Source organism: Panicum virgatum, chromosome 5K, assembly GCF_016808335.1.
Source record: "Panicum virgatum strain AP13 chromosome 5K, P.virgatum_v5, whole genome shotgun sequence".
NCBI classification, from domain to species: domain Eukaryota; kingdom Viridiplantae; phylum Streptophyta; class Magnoliopsida; order Poales; family Poaceae; genus Panicum; species Panicum virgatum.
In genome coordinates this window covers 44,994,920-45,014,366 of record NC_053140.1, presented here as the reverse complement: position 1 = coordinate 45,014,366, position 19,447 = coordinate 44,994,920, and the positions used below count along the sequence as shown (strand labels likewise).

Below are 19,447 nucleotides of genomic sequence, written 5' to 3'. Positions count from 1 at the left end.
GCCCATGTTCCACCCTTTTCCCAGCGTACCGGGCCGTCTCCCTGCTGACTCCCTGTCTCTTGATGCTTTTCATGTTCCTCCTGGTAAGTAGAACAGTTTGCATAAGGTCAATCTCAGTGGGAGTGTGATAAGAGTATCATGGATATTAAATTTGTTAATATGTACCAATAGTATGATAAGAGAAAAAAAATGAGTGTCATGAAATGTGTCCACTAGCATAGTTCTTAAGATTTCAGTCTAGATAATTGTGTCAATCTCACTGAGACTGGCCTAACATCCAGAAAACAAGTTTGGACTGAGAATGTACAATGATCTCATTTCAGCCGAAGCAGGAATTGACCATCCAAGATTTTCCTCAAGATCTCCTCGGAAGGGTGGCAATGTCACAATCCCTGCGTGCGCAATCTGATCTTCCAACACATTCAGAACAAAAAAAAATGATCTTCCAACATTTCGCACTCGATGAATTGCTGAATCTGCGTACATGCTGGAAAGTGGATTCAGAAACTCATGTCAAATTTCACCATCTTCATCCGTCAGAAAGCTTAAAAAATAAGACTACTGCTGTGAAGGCTGAATTTGTATCGTTTAATGGGTATGGGACAGGGCACTGATGCCTCTATTTCTTATTAAAGAAAGAAAGAAAGAAAGAATTGCCTGGACCTCTAAATTCTTCAGTTTTCGGGCTAAATCTAGACAGAGTATTACAATTTTGAGTTTTTGACTTCATCATTCTCTTCATACGTATGCACGCAGAGACAGTTCGTCAAGAACAAGGTTGCCTTCAATCAAAGGTCCATATACACCTATACAGATAACGACTACTAACAGAAACGGAGATGATCAGCAACCAAGTTCCTTCGATCAAGATCTTTCAGCTTGAGAAGCTTTTCAGTCAGTGCAATCTGTACTGTACATCCAATCCTCCATCACCGACAAGATCTCAGTACAGCAAACAAATCTAAATGTTTCTGTGATTCTGTCCACAAATGAAGGCAACCCCGCTGGCTGTAGGTGGAGTCCCGCTTAATATGGCACTGCCTTAAATCCAATGAATCATCCCAAGGGTGGAAACCAACTTGCAAGATCAGACTGCTGATAAGCGCCATTGCCCACTTGGACACCTGCACCAAAACATAACACCTTAAATTCACGGTAACATATTTAGTGCATGTGCAGGGATCCAAGTAGTGACTCGGTGATATTCCAGCCACTACATGGGGAATGACAAGATAAAACCAACAGTGCTGTTTTGGAGTTCAAACAAAAGAATATGCCCATCATTTCCCTTTCATCAGTTGCCTCTTGCATCAGCTACTATGCAAGATACTAGAAACTACACGATATAAAGTGTTGCAATAAATAAGAAAGATATGTTTCCAGATATGATGTGCTCCAGCCCTTTCATCCCAGAAACGTCAGGGAAGTGAACATTGTTGTTTGAATGCCTGATGTTCAACAGTTCCATCCTCAAGATCTCAGCAGAACCACCATGCATATAAAGTGATGATCCAGCCTAAGAACTGCAAGCTGCAACAAAGTGATCCAAGCTCCAATATGTCTTCCATGGAAGAACCTCTGCTACCTTTGGTCCAGCGTGACCAAAAGTACACTTCCAAGAAAGACAGAAGAAGATCCTGTGATGTTCCAAGCAGGTGCGCAATTTCCTTTTGCCCAAACAGTAATTGCAAAGCCAACTCCAATACTCCCAATCATCTTCCACCCACTAATGAAAATAGCAATATGGTATCCCCATCAAATATCCAGCGGGCGCACTCTTCACCTTCTATATTCACATCAAGCAAAGAAACACCCTGTGCAGATGAGATTCATGACCAAAGCCATGCTACCGCTGCACAATATGCACCATCAATTGCAAGGCAGGCTATTGTCAGTGTCATCTTATACATCTCAATAGGGGTCCTTGTGTACATAACAAATGTTGAAGGCTTCAAGGGAGAATCCACGTTCAAGTTAGTGGACGCCCTTTACTTCACCATCATTAGTTTGTGCACAATAGGATATGGTGACATAGTCCCTTGCACTAACTTCACAAAGGTGTTCACATGCTTGTTCCTATTAGTTGGTGTTCGTTTTGTCGACCTTATGCTAAATGGGCTGTTGACAAATGTACTGGATAAGCAGAGGACGGTTCTACTCAGCACAATGGATGACAACAAGCTCAACAAGGTGTTTGACACCTATATGGTTGATGCTAAAAAGAAAAGGTCAAGAGGGAGGATGAAAGTAATGCTTGCATTAGCGGTTGTAGTGGGCACAATCTCATTTTGCACAATAATTGTACATGAAGTGGAGGGCCTAAGCTGGATCGATAGTTTCTATTTGTCAGTCATTTCTGTTACAACAGTTGGATATGGGGACAAAAGCTTCTCAACAACAGCAGGAAGGCTCACTGCCACTGTGTGCCTTTTGGTAAGCACTTTGGCATTTGCAAAGGCCTTTTTATTCCTAACAGAGCTAAGGATGGACAGAAGAAACCGCCGGACTACAAAGTGGATCCTCCAGAAGAAAATGGACAATGAGCCACTTGTCGCAGAACTAGACAACAGTCCTTCTGTAAGGTATGGTACATTTTTTCATGAAAATTTATGATTTGAAGTTGCCTTTCAACAATGAACACCTGAAAGTTCTAAAAAAATTAATACCTGAAAAGGAAACAACTTTTCAGAGCAACTAAACTGCTAATCTGTTTTTATGTTTAATAATTCAATGATTGCATTATGATCTTTTTCTTACTATAAAGATTGTTTGTTTAAAGATATGTGCTTTATTAATTTCTTACGTGACAAAGAGCCAACAGGAAGTTATATTTTTCTCAAACACGCAGGAGAGCTGTGTATCATTATATCAAGAAGAAACGCACTGAAGTTATATATATAACAAAAAAGGAAGGTTATAATATTATTGTGGATGATAAGACTTTCTAAGAAAAAAAGAAACTAAAAGCCAGTATGCAGTAGTAAACAAAAGAATCTTGATACCAAACTATGCTTCCTGAAAACCACCTGTACAAACTAACCTTTTCTTTTCTTGTTTTTAATGAAACTAGGCCCAAAGTATCTTAATTTCGTAAAAAAATTGTCTGCAGTAGAAACAGTGGACCTAGTTTCATGTCTGTGATGAACATGACATGAACACCAACACCTCAATACCTCACTGCCCTAAATAAATTTACTTTCTTTGCTGTCAGCTCCTATATTCATATAAATCTGAAGAAAGTATGCCATACTTACGCTTTTTATAGTTACTGTGTAAGTGTGCATTTCATATTCAATTTATATAGTTGTCAATGGTCACTCATTAGTAATCTGCTTCCTCTGTGACAGCAAATCAGACTTTGTTATCTACAAGCTCAAGGAGATGGGGAAGATTGACGAGAAAGACATCGCAATGATCTCCGACCAGTTCGATCAGCTAGAGTTTGGAAATTGTGAAAGGATCCCTCTCATGGATATAATTGGAAAACTATGAATCTAGTATCAGTAACTAAGGAAATATCCCATATCACAATGATACTCATACACTTTGTTAAGTAGGATGCGCATGTATGTGACATATTTAATACCCTTGCCTTTGCCTATCATGAGTATTCAAATACATTATCTGTTGCAGTTTAACCTCAAAACTGAAAATTGTGTATTGTTGTATTACGGCTGAACTAAAAGTTCAAGAGCTGGTGGACTGCATTTATTTCCAGAATGGAAAAACAAATTGTAAGATGTATAGGTATACAGGAATAAACACAATGAATAACAGACAATATACATTGAAGACACTTAAGATAGTTTCATACAGGGCAGTACTGGATTCCTGAGTTTCCTAAGTATAGCTGAAGCAACAGAGAGGCAAACGTACCCATGAAAGAGATAAGGGTGGATGCCACGAATTCACTGTTTTGTGGTTTGCTATCATCTCAAGTCTCCAGATTCAGTCTCGTTTACTGTCATATCTAAAATCCTTGCAATCCTGAAATGGATAGTTACCGTAATGAATCTCAAACGTAACTTGTGCAAATGAAATAACAGCGTAATTAGAATAGAAAAGTTTACACACTTTGAATTTATCTGGTTCTGCATCAAAGACCCACCTTTCCCTAGTTTCCTTTACAAGCATATATATGTCTGATAATCTTTGCCACTTGTCATTTCTCAGCTCCTCACTGCCCACCTCTTCGGCTGATTGAGAACTGATGAACTGTTCAATTTCATATTCTAGTGATTTCATCTGTAAATCAATATGCTCTAGAAATCCATCATATGCAGAAGGATTCTTTATGCTGTTTGCTGGATCAGGACCATCCAAAAATGAGAAGCCATCTTCTATCTGAAATGCACTTTGCTCATGGTGGCCAGCCATGCTTGCATGTGCCTCATTTCTCAACTGAAAAGATTCCTTATCAACTGATTTTGGACGAGTATTGGCACTCTCAGCCCCATTGACTCCATCACTGACTGTACTGGAGAAAATCCTTATCTTTTCATCGGAGATTTCACCATTAGACATCCCTGGATGCAATGCATACTCGATTAACATGTTCTGCTTTATCGAAATTGCCTGTTACCAAAAAAATGATCATTGTAGGATTGTGCATGGCATAACATAGATCATAGAAATTTAAAAAATCAGTTCCCGAGCATTGCACATGTCATATATGGGTTATATGCCATAGTTGAAGCAAACGCTTGGTTAATTTCAGATGTCATCAACAGAATCACAGCATGAAGAGTGTGAGATATAAATGGTAAATAATGGCTTGGGAAGTAAGTTTGAGTTACTGGCATGAAGTTAGAGAATACACAGCCACACCAATCTTTACATGATAATGAAAGACCATGTCATCACCTCACTAATCTTTGCCAAAAGCTTGTCAAGCACCTCAATGCGCTCTTTAATGTTCTCCAGGGCTTTGGTCAATTTCTTCTTCTGCACAAGTAAATCCACAGCCTCGTTCTCTTTGCCCATTCGGACACTGGTTGCGGCTCTTTTCTTAAGATTCTCAGCAGCCTCGGTCAATCGCACAAGCCTCACCCTCGCGCTATTTGCTATGATAAGAAAACACAAAAGTTGTTATAGGAATGGTGTGCAGTCAAGCAGATGGTACAGCATGCATATCAGCACAATGTATTCATACCCACAACCACAAACCGTCAAGTCTCATCCTCTGATTATACATCTACATCAGGTCCATCCATCTATGACGGCTAGGTCGAAAACATAAGTTGCTAGAGATAAACCAGACTGCAATTTTGGGAGCCATACTTGTTGTAGTTGGAAGTAGAAGAAAATTTGGGCCGTAAAATAGTACTGGGCATACAGCCTGTGGGGCGTCAGCAGCAAGGAGCTCCGCCTATTCGACCCCCTCCCCAAAAGTTCCAACGCAAACCTCAGAAGCTTCAGCAAGAGCAGGGAGGGTCTGGAGATGTTCCACCTACCATTGATGCGAGGTATCGCTCACTTACTTGCTTTAACTGTGGTGAGCCGGGTCATTTTGTGGGTATCTGTGGGAAGCCCAAAGTCTGCTTCATTTGCGCAATTCCAGGCCATCACATGGATGCTTGCCCCCGCTGGTCACAATCCCACCCCATTGCAGAAGTGTATGGTAGTGCTAGTCAGGGCTTGGGTTTCTATCATGTTGAAGTTGCTGAAACTAGCCCCAGTCAGTGGCTCAATTTATCCAATTGTGGTGTGGTTAGAGTCTTGGCTGGTCAGATTTCTTTGATTGAGTTGGAGAAGGAATTAGCTGATATATACTGTAAGGAGTGGCCTTGGCAGATCAGGGAACTGGAACCTGGGAATTTCTTAGTCAGATTTCCACCTCACAAAAAAATATCAGACATCAAGAACTATCCTTCAGTTGGTTTGAGGAAACCTGGTGTTCAGATTGAGGTTCTAGAATGGGTGGGGGAAACAATTCCTTTTGAAGAATTACAAGATGTTTGGGTGCAAATCAGGGGTATCCCCCCCAAATGGTGTGATTGGAGTGTCTTTGCACAGATCACCTCTGGCTTTGGACTGCTCTTAGATGTGGATTGGCCTACAATTTTCAAATCCTTCTACGAGGTTGTAAGAGTAAAACTGGCTTGCAGAAATCCGGCAAAGATACCTATGGAGAGACTCTTTGAAATGATGAAGAAACTCTATCTCATATCTTTTGTAGTGGAAGGTGAGATCAAACAGAGCTCGATGGGTGACAACCCTGATGACCATGATAATGATGAGGATAAAAAAGATAAGGATGATGAGGCCGATGATTTGGGTGGCGATCCTACTGAAGACAGCAACATGAATACGGACAGAAGGACACAACAGACACCAAATAGCCGCGAGTCAGGTGCTGCTGGTTCAATAGCTACCGATGGCAGTCATAAGACTAAAAAAGTGCCTTGCTTCCATGAGAGTCAGGAAGATCTCATTCAGAAACAACAACTGCAATGCGATATGAGTCTGGGAGAAAAAAGTATTGCTACTACCTCTGATCCTTACCTGCTACAGTCTGAGAGTGAGTTTAAACTTCCAGAGCCAGACCAGTCAATCAATGTCTCCGCTGCTATAAATTCGGAACAGCAATCCCAGTGGGAACAGCTCAGAAAGTTGGCTATAAAATTCACTGCTCCAGATGGTGCTAAGCTTCTAAAGGACATGGAAATGGAGGTTGATAGTGAATCGGATGATGATGAACTAGTGATAGAGAAGGAAAAGGTACTTCTCTATGCTTCCACCAAGAGAAACTTACTGGATGAGTTGGAGAGATGTGCTACCCCTGAGGACAATTTGCAGCAGAAAAGTCAAACCAAAATGAAAAAGTAAAAATGGGCCCCGGAGATCCAAATGGAAAGACCGAGAAGAAACGCTGGAGATAGTAGAACAATCCTTCAAAAAGCTGCTGATCTCAAGAAAGCCAAAAACCTGGAGGGCCCCAATAGGGGAGCAGGTAAATCTTTCGATGCTTTTGAACATGATTATCTTGCCTTTATTGCTGATAAAGTTGATCTTTCTTTGGGTGTTAGTGCCCAAAATATGCATTTGAACATTGCACAAATAATTGAAGAGGAGATAGAAAAAAGTACAAAATTTGAGAATGACAATCCTGAGGTTTTGTTGCCTACTGTTTTAGAAATTGAAAAGGAGATGACTCCTAACCCCTCTATTAATAGAGAACATGTGGATGATCATACTAATCATCACCCACAAATTAAGACCAAGGATACCTGGTCTCAAGTAGTCCAAAGAAGCATTGATGCTGATAATACTAAAGCAATCATTAAATGATAGGTGCTTTTTGGAATATTCGTGGCCTGAATAAAACAGGCAGATTGGACTGTTTAAAAGATTTCATTGACTTTAACTCCTTAGATTTTGTTGGTATCCAGGAAACTAAGAAAGACTCCTTTCACCCTTCTTTTTTTGCTGATATAGGCAGAAATTTTACTTGGAACTTCTTACCTGCTGTGGGTACCGCTGGAGGTATCCTTGTAGGGATTAAAACTCATAAGTTTGACATCCTACATTGGGAGTTGAACCATTACTGTGTTTCTGTTCGTGTTAAAAACAGTTGTGATGATTTCATCTGGAGACTGGTTACAGTTTATGGTTCAGCTTATGATGAACATAAACAAGAATTTATTACTGAACTACATAGCGTTATGGACAATTGGGATGGCCCCACTTTACTGGGCAGAGATTTCAAGCTAACCCGCTCTAGTGCTGACAAAAATAATGGTAATATTAATTACCACTGGTCAGACTCCTTTAATGACTGGATTAATCATTGGGGCCTGATTGAGTTAAAAAATCCAACTAGATCTTACACCTGGACTAACAACCAAGACCAACCAATTATGGCCCTCTTGGACAGAGTCCTTGCTACAACTAATTTTGAGGCCAAGTATCCTCATACTGGGGTCAAAAGTACCCCAAGACTAGGTAGTGATCATGTCCCACTGGTTATTAATTTTGGCATTAGCCATAACCTGAAACCTTACCTCTTTCGCTTTGAGAAATGGTGGTTCACTCAGGATGGTTTCGATGACCTGGTTAGGAAAAACTGGGAAAACCCCTGCTCTACCTCCAATCCTTTAGAGGTTTGGCAGTGTAAGCTAAGGAGGCTTAGGAAAAAGCTAAAAGGGTGGTCTCTAAATGTTAATGCAGAAATAAAAAACAAAAAAAGGACCTGATCCAGGAATTTGACATCTTGGACGTCTTCTCTGAAGAAAACAATTTAGAAAATGCTGAGAAAGAGAGAATGAAAGAGATACAAAAAGAACTTGAGCTCATTTGGAGTATAGAAGAAATCAAAGCCAAACAAAGATCCAGGGACAGAAATATCGGTGAGGGGGACAAGAACACGGCTTACTTCCAAGCCATCGCCAACCAAAGAAAGAGAAAGAAAAACATTACGGCTCTTAATGGCCCCCTGGGTGTAAAAACTGATACTCAGGATATGCTGCATATAGCTACTGAGTTTTATAAAAACCTCTTTAGATACGAAAAAAAGCCAGATATTCATCTGGGTGAAACCTTTTGGAAGGAGGATGAGAGAGTGGCTTGGGAAGAGAATGAGCTGCTGACTGCTCCTCTCTCTGAAGAAGAGATCAAACATGCCATCTTTGATTCATATGCTGATGGGGCTCGTGGCCCTGATGGCTTTCCATTTCTGTTTTATCAGAAGTTTTGGGACTTGATTAAACCTGAGTTATGGCTTTAGTCAGAGACTTTGAAGGCGGGGGTCTAGATATAGCTAGACTTAATTACGTCATGCTGACCCTGACCCAAAAGAAGCGGAGGCTCCTGAAATGAAAAAGTTTAGGCCCATTGCCTTGATTAACTGTAGCTTTAAAATTTTTAGTAAAGCCTTGAATAATAGATTGATTAAGATTATTGACAGACTGATCTCCCCTAACCAGACAGCCTTCATTAAAGGAAGGTACATTCTAGAAAGTGTGGTTGCTGCACATGAAATTATTCATGAAGTGGCCAGAAAAAAGGATTCGGGAATTATCCTTAAAATTGACTACGAAAAAGCATATGATAGAGTCAACTGGGATTTTCTTTTGGAAGTTCTTAGGTCTAGAGGTTTTGATGATAAATGGATCTCTTGGATCACTAAACTTACACAAGGGGGGTCTGTTTGTGTGAGGCTCAACGATGAGAATGGTCCTTATTTTGCTGTTGGTAAAGGTTTGAGGCAGGGTGACCCTATGTCCCCCCCTCCTCTTCAACCTAGTGGTCGATGTGTTTACAAAAATGCTAATTAAAGCTGCAAATCAGGGGATTATTAGTGGTTTGCTGACTGATGTGTGAAGGAGGCATTGTTAGTCTGCAGTATGCAAATGATACAATTTTATTCCTACAAAATAACCTCCCTCAAGCTACCCACTTTAAATGGTTGTTAGCTTGCTTTGAAAAACTCTCAGGAATGAAGATTAACTACAATAAGAGCGATCTTATTACTATGGGGGCCTCGGAAGAGGAAAAAACTGCCCTAGCAAGGCTTTTTTGCTGTAATATTGGTGATTTCCCTATTAAATATCTTGGTGTCCCTCTGCACTTCACTAAACTCAAGAGAGAGGATATTCAACCGGTGGTGGACAAAATGATGAACAGAATAGCCGGCTGGAAAGGCAGATTGCTTTCTAGTGCTGGGAAGCTTACTCTTCTCAAATCTTGCTTAGCCAATATCCCTATCTATCTCCTTTCTGTAATTAAATTCCCCAAATGGGCCATAGAGAATATTAATTCCCACATGGCCAATTTCCTTTGGAATGACCAGGAAGGTAATCATAAGTACCACTTGGCAAATTTTCAAAGTCTAGCCCAGAGAAAGGACTTTGGAGGATGGGGGATTCCAGACCTTAGTTGCCTAAACATGTGTCTCTTATCTGCTTGGATTAATAGATACCACCTCAGTGGCAATGTTATCTGGAAACAAATCATTGATCATAAATATAACACCTCAGATCCTAATGTTTTCTGCTGCTGTGAAGTGGGTGTCTCTCCTTTTTGGAAAGGCGTCCTCTGGGCCAGCAAGGCTGCCAAATTAGGTGTGTCTTGGAAGATTGGAAATGGTCATTCGGTTAGATTCTGGGAGGATCACTGGTTCGGGAATTGTGGTCTAGCAATCCAATATTGGGATCTCTACATGATAGCTGACCAAAAAAATAAAAGTGTAGCAGAGCTCTGGGATGGAGAGCACTTGAAAATCTCCTTTAGGAGGCGTGTCTCGCCCAGGCTGATGCGAATGTGGCACGATTTAACTGCTATAGTAGAATCTGTCAATTTTACTGATGATTGTGATTCTATCATTTGGGCCTTCGATGGGAGTAGCAAGTTTTCAGTGCGGGCTGTTTATAAAACCATTAGCTTTAGGGGTATTCAACCAGTCTTTACTCCTAGCATTCGGAGCATTGTTGTGCCCCCCAGGATTCATATCTTCCTTTGGCTCCTTTCAAACAACAAGATTCTCACTAGAGATAACCTGGCCAAGAGGAGGAATGTTGAGGACTACTCCTGTTTATTTTGCTCTCAACAGGAGTCGGTCTGTCACCTGTTTTTTGACGGCGTGGTGGCAAAAACTTGCTGGTCGTATCTGGTGGATATTTTTCATGTCGATTTGGGTAGTAACTTTGAATCTGTAGCCCGTTGGTGGGTTAGCAATAATAGATATAAAGTTATGAACTGCTGCTCGGCTGCTTTAATGTGGTGCTTATGGAAAACTCGAAACGAAATTTGTTTTCAGGGCAAAGTGTGGTTGGGGGAGAAGCTGGTGATAAGAAGACTGGCCAACACATTGAAGAACTGGCGAATTCTGTTCGCGGCTGGAGATTGGGAATTGCTGGACCATGTATTGGCATCCCTGCATGCCAAACTGGTACAGCCGCTAGCTATCCTGGGGCCAAGCCTGATGGGCTCTCTTCGATCGAGCTCCCTGGAGGCGAGCACGTCTCCTTCGGCTCCATCACTTGGAAGTATAATCTCCAACGTTGTGCTACCGGTGACTTCTGAAGCAGCTGCTAGAGTAGTTCTGCCTTTTGCTGAAGTTGGTGAGGGTGTATTAGCTAATCTTGCTACGGCGTTGAACTTTGATCCCCCTTGACCCAGCGAGTGCGCTGTGGAACAATGTAAATGCTGAATCTGGATGCTAAACTTGTGATGCTTTGTTTCCTTGAAATAAAGCGGGGAAACCTTTTCTCTAAAAAAACTGTCGCATGAAGTGAACAGAGCAACGAACATTCCAGTGATAGCTACGTTACCTTTGGACTGGGTGAGGTCGGCCTCGGCGTGGAGCTGTAGGAGCTCCTCCCGCAGCCGCCCGAACGTCGGCGGGGCCCGCTCGCCGCCAACCCCGCTAGACGCCGCCAGGACGACCGCGAACCGCGGAGGAGGAGTCGCCCCTGGACTCCTCCTCCATCCGGCCAGGGAATCAGGTGGCCGAAGCGGCGGCGACACTGGCAGCGGCGCCACGGCGAAGGCCATCTCCCTCCTCCGCCGCCGTGGCAGGTTGCAATTGCAATCTTGCAGGGGCTCGCGGGCTGCGCCGCTACGTCTGGAAGCGGAAACCTTGGTTTACGTAAAGTCCTTTTGAAGACGTATCGTTGTGTGTTGACGTCATTACCCAGCAATCTCTCGCTGTACGTTGCATTTCATCTCCGGAAAAAAAAAAGTCTAGTAGTTTGAAGTTGCCGGTAGGTGCGAATGCAAGATAACAAGACAAGAACGATGGATGATGCTTTGCAAGCTTTTTTTTTTTTTGACCAGATGCTTTGCAAGCTTGGACGGCTATCTCGCGAGTGCTAGCTTTGGAGTTTTGACCGTTTGGTCGCTTGGTCTCATCCAATCCACGGTCAGACAGGTTCAGTTCGCTGAATTCTCAGACTCTCAACTGCCAACAAAAATTCACAGCTACCAGTCAATCGGAGCGGTGCAAAATACACTTGAAATCGTCTGGGATTGGGAAATGGGAATACTGTCACTGGTCCGCGTTCGTTTCCTCGGTCTTCCAGTCCAACCTGACAGTCCCGCCTCCCACGGCGCACGACTCGCGTCACGCTATATAGCCGGCGTGGATTGTCTAACTTGCTGAAGGCAAGTCACAGGTAACGTGCCCCCTCTCCGATGCCGTTCATTTGCCATCCTATGGTTGAGAATATAGTACCTTCCCACTTCCAAAATCACATCCCAATAGCGTTTTGTGGCCCAGTAAGGCCCAGCTTGGATTCCCCAAATCAGCTACGGTGTCTAAGTTGCTCTGTGGCTACCGGAGAAAATGGTGCGATACGGACGACGCACATGGTAATTTTGGGCGGGATTGGCGCGCCGCCGCCGCGGTCGAGCATCGCGCCATCGCTGTCCCAGCTGCGGCCGTGTCCGCGCGGTCTGCTGAGCTTCGCCTGCATCCGCGACGCCGCCTTCGCCCGCATCCGTGCCGCTCCCATCCACGACGCCGCCTTCGCCTACATCCGCGCCGCCACCGCCTTCGGAGCTTTTCTGCGCCACTGCCGCCGTAGCTCTGGCCACATCAGCCATTGACCTTGCTTCACCCGCGTCTACGACGCCGCGTGCCCAACTACGTGTATGTTCGTGGTCTGCTTCACCTTCGGCCGCTTCGGTCCGCTTCATGCTGTTGGTTCGTAATGGCACAAGCACAACCCAACAAGTAAGTTATGTTCACATTCCACACTTCATTCTTGTATTTGTCTGTACTTAGATACGAGCAATGAGAATGCATTTTTTCATGTACAGAGAAAATGTGAATCCTAGCTGGGTACCTCAAGTTGGTCAGAAATTTAGTAACTTGGACGATGTTTGGTCATTTTGGGTAAACTATGGAGGCCGCGTTGGTTTTGAGGTTAGAAAAAGGTACACAAATGAAAGCAAATTTGATGGGAAGGTAACCTCAAGTAGATATGTGTGTGCCAAGGAGGGTTTTCGAGCACTGAGACAAGAGAGATCACACCACAAAAAAATCCTCGAGCAGAAACAAGAACAGGTTGTCCGGTTCGTATGACTCTTATATTAGATCGAGTTTCAGAGAACTACGAAGTCCTTGATCTGGTTATTGTGCACAATCATGTTCTTCACTTGCCACAAACCTGTCACCTGATGCTATCGCAAAGAAAGATTTCAGAAGTGCGAGCTTTTGACACTACTTTTGGCACAAACAAAGAATACAGGCCTTTTGGTGTTTTTGTTGGATTCAATCAATTTAGAGAGACTGTTATTTTTAGAGCTGCTCTTTTATTTGATGAAACCTGTGCATCTTTTGCATGGCTATTTGAAGCTTTTCTAGCTGCACACAATGGGAAACAACCTAGAGCAATATTTACTGACCAAGACACAGCAATGTGAAATGCTGTTAAGGAGGTATTCACAGCAGCTTGGCATGGACTGTGCACTCATCACATAATACAAAATGCTGTCAAGCACTTATGCAAAAAAAAAAGATGAAGTTGAAGATGAAGAATCACATATTTTGACAGATTTTAGTGCTTGCATGTATAGCATTGAGGACAAGGTAGCCTTTGAAGAAGCATTTAACATCATGAGGAGTAAGATTGACAATAAGTGGGTGTCATGGCTTGATAGCATCTACAAATTCAAGGAAAAATGGGCTGAATGTTACATGAGAGATGTTTTCACTTTGGGTATGAGAAGCACACAATTAAGTGAGAGTTTCAATAGTGACTTGAAAAATCATCTGAAATCAGATTTTGACATCATTCGGTTCTTAAAGCATTTTGAAAGAGCGGTGCAAGGAAAAAGAAACAAAGAACTAGAAGAATTTGAAGCTAGGAAAAAACTACCTAGAATAAGAATGAGGACACCTATGCTAGTGCAAGCAAGCAAACTTTACAGCCCTCAAATATTTGAAGCATTCCAAGCTGAATACGAGAGATCCATGGCAGCATGCACTAGAGCATTGGTTGAAAATAACAAGTATGCTGTTTCTATTATGAGGTCTAATGGTGATTTAAGTTCTGAACAAGAGCGCATAGTTGTTGGTGATCCTCAGAAGCAAACAGCTTCATGCAACTGTGAGCAGTTTACAAGAACCGGTGTTTTGTGTGGCCATGCTTTGAAAGTTCTTGACTTGATGAATATCAAGTTATTGCCCAACCATTACATTCTGAAGCGTTGGACAAGGGAAGCCAGGTATGGAACTATACAAGACAACAAAGGAAGGATCATCATTGAAAATCCAAAACTAGATGCTATGCTCCGCTACAGGTCTATGTCTCATAAATTTCTAAACTTGGCATATCAGGCTGCAAGCTCAATAGAGTGTTGCCTTTTGGTAGATAATGCACTTGATTGTCTTAGTAATCAACTGAAGGACAAACTCAGTGTATCTACAAGTATTTTGTCTGATTCATACAATGTCCAGCCTAATATTCCACAAGATGAAGACATGCTCAGTGCTGCACGCTTAAAGAAAAAATACATTCAACCAAAAAAATCCAAAGAGACATAGAAGTTGGCTTGACAAGACTCGAAAGTTCACAAAGAAAGTACCAAATGAGTCTAATGTATGTTGCTGAAAACCCTTGCAATGTATTGTAACTATTTATCACTTTGCTAACAAACAAAATTGGATGCTTAATGCAGCATGAAGAAAATGCTGGTGGTGTACAAACTCAAGAATCCATGGATAATGCTCAAAACAGCCATAATACCTTGCTCTTCGACAGCCTCACAGATTTGCTAATGGTAGTTCCAATAACTCTCTTGTTCAGTTGTGTAGAATTAACTATTAATTTTTCTCCTATTTTAACTTTTCCCTTTGTCTTTACAGGGTTCTAGCACAATTGACTATATGTCTATTCCAGATCTTCTTTAGGCTCCTACCCCATGGAAGGATATTTTGTTTTTTTGGGCAAATTTGTCAAGCACATGTGCGCTGAGCCGCTGACAGATGGCTTTTGATGAAAATTATTTTTTTAGCCCTAACAGTTATGTGGCTAAATTTATATATATATATATATATATATATATATATATATATATATATATATATATGATATAGTGGTCCATTCGGTGGAGCTTATTTTGATTATTTGGAGCATGTATCTATTGAAAAATGTTTATTAAAATGCTTGTGTGTGACAGTGTACAGTGCTCATGTGCTTATTCTACCGTCAGAATATAAAATAGTGAGAGGACATGTGTGCATTGATCATGTAATTCCGAACTAGGCTTTATTTGGGCCAAAAGTGCAACTGAGCTATCCTATTTGAAGTGAAAAAGTTACTTGTTTTATTAGCCATAGGATGACAAATGGAGGGCATCCGGCAGGTGGTAAGTCACCTGTGACTTGCCTTCAGCAAGTTAGACAATCCATGCCGCTATATAGCAAGCACGCACGCACGGCTCCTCGTGCTGCGCCGGTGTGCCTTTCTTCTCCACCGGGGCACCGCCCCTTCGGCGACGAGTTGGGATCGGAAGCTAGCTGAAGCCTCGTCTTGGCCACGGAGGTTGGAATGGGCAATGCAGGGCGGCAGGGCCATTCAGAGCGCACCTGGAGCCTGGAAAGAAAAAAAAACTCCCACTCGGTCCGATCCACAGGTCGCCGTTTCTTCTTGTTGGAATACTTTCGCATTGGTTTTCGCAGATTGCTCTGTTAGGCTGTAGCTTACATGCTGATTACTGAAGTTTCAGACATCCGATCCAGCATGAATGTCACTCAGCCGTACTGTTCCGTATCTAGCACTCTAAGATACGTTCCCATTGTGCTCTCTCCTCAGTGTTATTCCTTATTATTAGTCATACTAACAATACTGTCCTACGCGTGTCTTGTCAGCATGCAGGATTACTTGGATGAAGCCATGGTCCATGGCAGATCAAATTTATCTCATCCAATGGTAAGTTCAAATGGTTCAAATCTTTGGTGTCCGTATATTTGGACGTTCTGAGTTTTAGTGGTTGTATGCATTCCTAACTGTCCGTATACTTGCTTCGTCCAAAAAAGAATTAGTGACTCTAAAAGAGTGCCAGATATTTCCCCAGCTCCGGTTGTGACAGAACCGCCAAATTAAAACTCAAATTAAGCTAAATGGCCATCATTTGAACACATCAGGCACATTTGGCTTAACGGTTTAATTTGACAGTCCTTTCGAAACCGACATTCCGATCGAAACAAACACCAGTAGTCCCACACGAAGGTGAGCGCAGGCAGTACAACATGATGAGTACATATGAATACGATTACAATACTGAGTAGTGTACAATGAGTTCTACAAACCCGGTTTGAATACATAAATAATATACAAGAGCCACTTTATTTTAAAACAAAATCCGATCTAGAAAACCTGGCGTCTATGATACATGAAGCGCCGTATCGAATCACACACTCAGCCCACGGGTGTGTGATTTTGTAACTAGCAAGGACTAAACATCTGGTCCTGACACCTCCCAACCATCCGCGCCAAGCTGGATGAACTTAGCACAACAAGGGCAGAAGTCTATCTCATCTTGACCTGAAATAGTTTGAGCCACAACCCTGAGTATACTAATACTCCGCAAGGCTTACCCGACCAGTGGATATAACTTAGCCCACGTAACTAGACATGCAAGGCTTTTGGCTGTTGGTTACTTTTGCAGAAAAAGTTCTAGAAATGAGTCCTTATTCTCCCTCTTTTAGCTCCAAATTCTATATTCGTAAATCAATAACTATTATTTGCACCTGCTAAGCAATCATAACAACATGGAGTAATAATTTCTGGTAGACTCTACTAATCATCACTTAAAATCCATATAGCATCACTACGATGTGGTGCCGTGATCAAGGTGCTCATATCCGAGATGCGACGTACGGCGGATCGATCCGATTTAACCTTGCAAGGTGGACCTAACCAACACGTCACGTATTTGCCCCGTCGGACTATACATGCCAACCATTCCCCTCCCCGCCTCGAACTACAGAACCGCCCCACCTACATATAGTCAGCCGGGCTCAACGAGAGACCACCAAAAGTAAACATAGGCATCCCAATTCTCCGCGACTACCCGACTCGCCCTAAGGGGTGGTGATGAAGTTCTGTACTTTCGAAACAAGGCAGTACTCGGCTTACCGGTTTCGACTACCTCCTACTCCCGGCATGCGGTTAGTACAATTCAAACTCGATCACAGGGCCAGGCAACGAACGGTCCTTAACCGACACAGGCGGGGCTAACCTTTCCCCGCCCGGTCTCCATTTTCTTTTCCTTATCCAACCTATTCCAATATTCCATATACTCAAAATAACGAGATAACCTATATCTCGCGAGTGACCCGAAATCACTCGTCTTCTACCGAGTTCTATTAAGCATAGCATTTCTATCGTCCTCTATATACTAGTATAACTCGAGGAGACCTAGGGATCATGCAACTAGGGTTTCAAATAATTCCTGAACCTAATGCACAAGTAATAGAAACATAATATAGGTGTCATAGTTTGAAATAAACGGATGTGCACCGGGGCTTGCCTGTGGGCTGCTGCTTAGAGCTAGTGTCCACTGGGCCTTGGGCCGGGTCGTCACGAAACGCCTGCGGGGCTGGCTCCGTCTGCTCCTGCGGCTCCGCGATCACCTCGTATACGACTTCCTCGGTCGCGGATTCTATATGTATGCATATGAAACAATGAGTAAATGTCATGCATAAGAGACAACGAGTAAATGCCAACATGACTTTGCCATTAGATGATAAACATTAAACAAATTAATAATTTACATAAAAGGATGCAAGTATGGTGATAAATAACTTTAACCCTAAGTGCTAGGAACAACTAGAGGCCAAATTATCAATTAGAGCATGATTTACTATAAAATAAAATATGACTCGCAAAGACATTATTAATTGCCTCTTATAATTTGTATAAAAATCTACATGTAGAATAAATATTATTATACCTATACACATATTTAAGTTTGGTTCCATATTATATTCATATACTAAACTAGGTCCTATGAGTATGAAAATTTTATGGTGGATCACTCATGTTTAAAGTAAGCTACTGCAAAAATTTCATAATCTTTAGATTAACAGATCTATAGAAATTAATTAAACAAGACTAAACACAATCTAAATTATTGCAGGGGTAAAAAGGTCATTTTTCCACTGTGGATATTTTTCCTCCATAGATCCTACTCTAAAAAAATCCAACAAAATTTATTTCATATTTTTCACATTTTTCCTTGAATTTATATGGAATTTACAATCTACAGCCGAAATAAATCACAAAATAAATAAATCCCTTTAACCCCTGACCCGTGGGCCCCTTTTGCCAGTGACCCAAAACAGAGAGGGGGGGCAACGCGACCAGGCGCGCGGCTCGCGGCGGCGCTGGGGCGAGGCCGCGGCGGCGGCGCCGGCCGACGGCGAGCAGGGCGGCGGCGGGGCCCTTGGCTCGCGCGCCCAGTCCCGCGGTGGCGGTACGGCGCGGGGGGCGGCGCAGAGGCGGTGGCGGCGGCGCGCAGTCGCGCCAGCGGCGGCGCTAGGGCAGGGGAGGCGGCGGCGCGCTTGCGCCGGCGGCGGCGGGGTCAGGCGGCGGCGGTGCGACGCGGGTTGAGCAGCAGAGGGCTCGGGCGGGCCTGGTGCGCGCGCAAACTGGGCGGGAGGCGGCGCGAGCGGGGCGCTCAGCGTGCGGCGGCGGCGACGCAGTTCGGCCGACGGCGGCGTGGTCGAGAACGAGCGTGGAAACCTTGCGAACGCGGAGGAACGTGGAGAGCATGAGCACCAGTGGCTCACCTAGGGTCGATTTGAGCCGTCAAGCAACGAAAACGATGATCGGACGAGGGATTTCGACGGCGACCAGAGCTCCGAGCGGCTTTAATGGCTGGCGGCCGGGAAACCTCCGATTTCCGATGAAGCAGGGGTCGTGGCTAGGATTGAAGGGGTTGGGAAGGTCGCTAGAGAGGTGGAGGAACTTCGGGTGAAGTGGATTTGGAATTCGTGGAGCGGAGCTCGCGAATCGGTCCGACGAACGCGAGGAGCTTCAAGAGCCGTTCATGGCGAACGCAGGGAGGAGAAAGAGAGGAACGGGAGCGTGAACGAGAGTGAAGGCAGGTGGCGAGCTCGGGAGACGTCGTGGGCGACTTGGCGGCGTCACCGACGGCCGGGAAACCGGGATCGGGCTCCACGACGGCAAGCACAGCGGGGAGCTTCGGGAGAGCTCGGGCCATTACTGCGACGTGCAGAACAGGAAGAAGTATGGGAGAGGGAAGGGAGAGACTGACATGTGGGGGCCACGTGTAAGAAAGTTTGTTTATTTGAATTCTAATTTTTGGATTGTTACAATCCTTCCCCCTAAAAGAAATCTCGTCCCGAGATTTAGGAGAAAAGTGCCGAATTGAAAGGACGTCGGAAAATCATATACCTTGGTATAATTGGAGCAACTCAGGACATTTGGATTGAACAAATTCCTCCGTTTCCCAGGTAGCTTCTCGCTCTGAGTGA

At 43.4% G+C, this 19,447-nt stretch overlaps 2 protein-coding genes across 7 annotated transcripts in view; one reads left to right on the top strand and one right to left on the bottom strand.

Annotated features, from left to right (window-relative positions):
* Positions 1-518: 518 nt before the first annotated feature.
* The window catches only part of LOC120707723, a 38,608-nt gene continuing 19,679 nt past the window's right edge, over positions 519-19,447 (bottom strand). The window contains exons 1-5 of one of the 4 annotated variants that reach the window (XM_039992717.1): positions 11,271-11,576; positions 4,864-5,063; positions 4,075-4,575; positions 3,877-3,987; positions 519-1,124 (exon numbers count right to left, since the gene is read on the bottom strand). In XM_039992717.1, the coding sequence (XP_039848651.1) occupies positions 3,949-3,987; positions 4,075-4,575; positions 4,864-5,063; positions 11,271-11,493 (963 nt within the window). In that variant the 5' untranslated portion in view covers positions 11,494-11,576 and the 3' untranslated portion in view covers positions 519-1,124; positions 3,877-3,948. Of the gene's footprint in view, positions 1,125-3,876; positions 3,988-4,074; positions 4,576-4,863; positions 5,064-11,270; positions 11,577-19,447 lie in introns of those variants that run through there. The other 3 variants (XM_039992718.1, XM_039992719.1, XM_039992720.1) reach the window with 3 other exon arrangements.
* On the top strand, positions 1,123-3,646 carry LOC120707722 (two pore potassium channel c-like). 3 transcript variants are annotated; one of them, XM_039992716.1, is made up of 3 exons: positions 1,123-1,655; positions 2,493-2,582; positions 3,348-3,646. In XM_039992716.1, exons 1-3 carry the CDS (start codon positions 1,507-1,509, stop codon positions 3,490-3,492), a joined length of 384 nt encoding a protein of 127 aa, XP_039848650.1. In that variant the 5' UTR covers positions 1,123-1,506; the 3' UTR covers positions 3,493-3,646. The 3 variants fall into 3 exon arrangements, with proteins under 3 accessions (XP_039848650.1, XP_039848648.1, XP_039848649.1); XM_039992715.1 differs by having other exon boundaries at positions 1,519-1,655; positions 2,146-2,582; XM_039992714.1 differs by having other exon boundaries at positions 1,123-2,582.

Coding starts and splice junctions, on each gene's coding strand:
- LOC120707722 (XM_039992714.1), top strand. CDS start 1,507: ATGATCCAGCCTAAGAACTGCAAGCTGCAACAAAGTGATCCAAGCTCC. Junction 2,583..3,347: donor GACAACAGTCCTTCTGTAAG/GTATGGTACATT, acceptor CCTCTGTGACAG/CAAATCAGACTTTGTTATCT.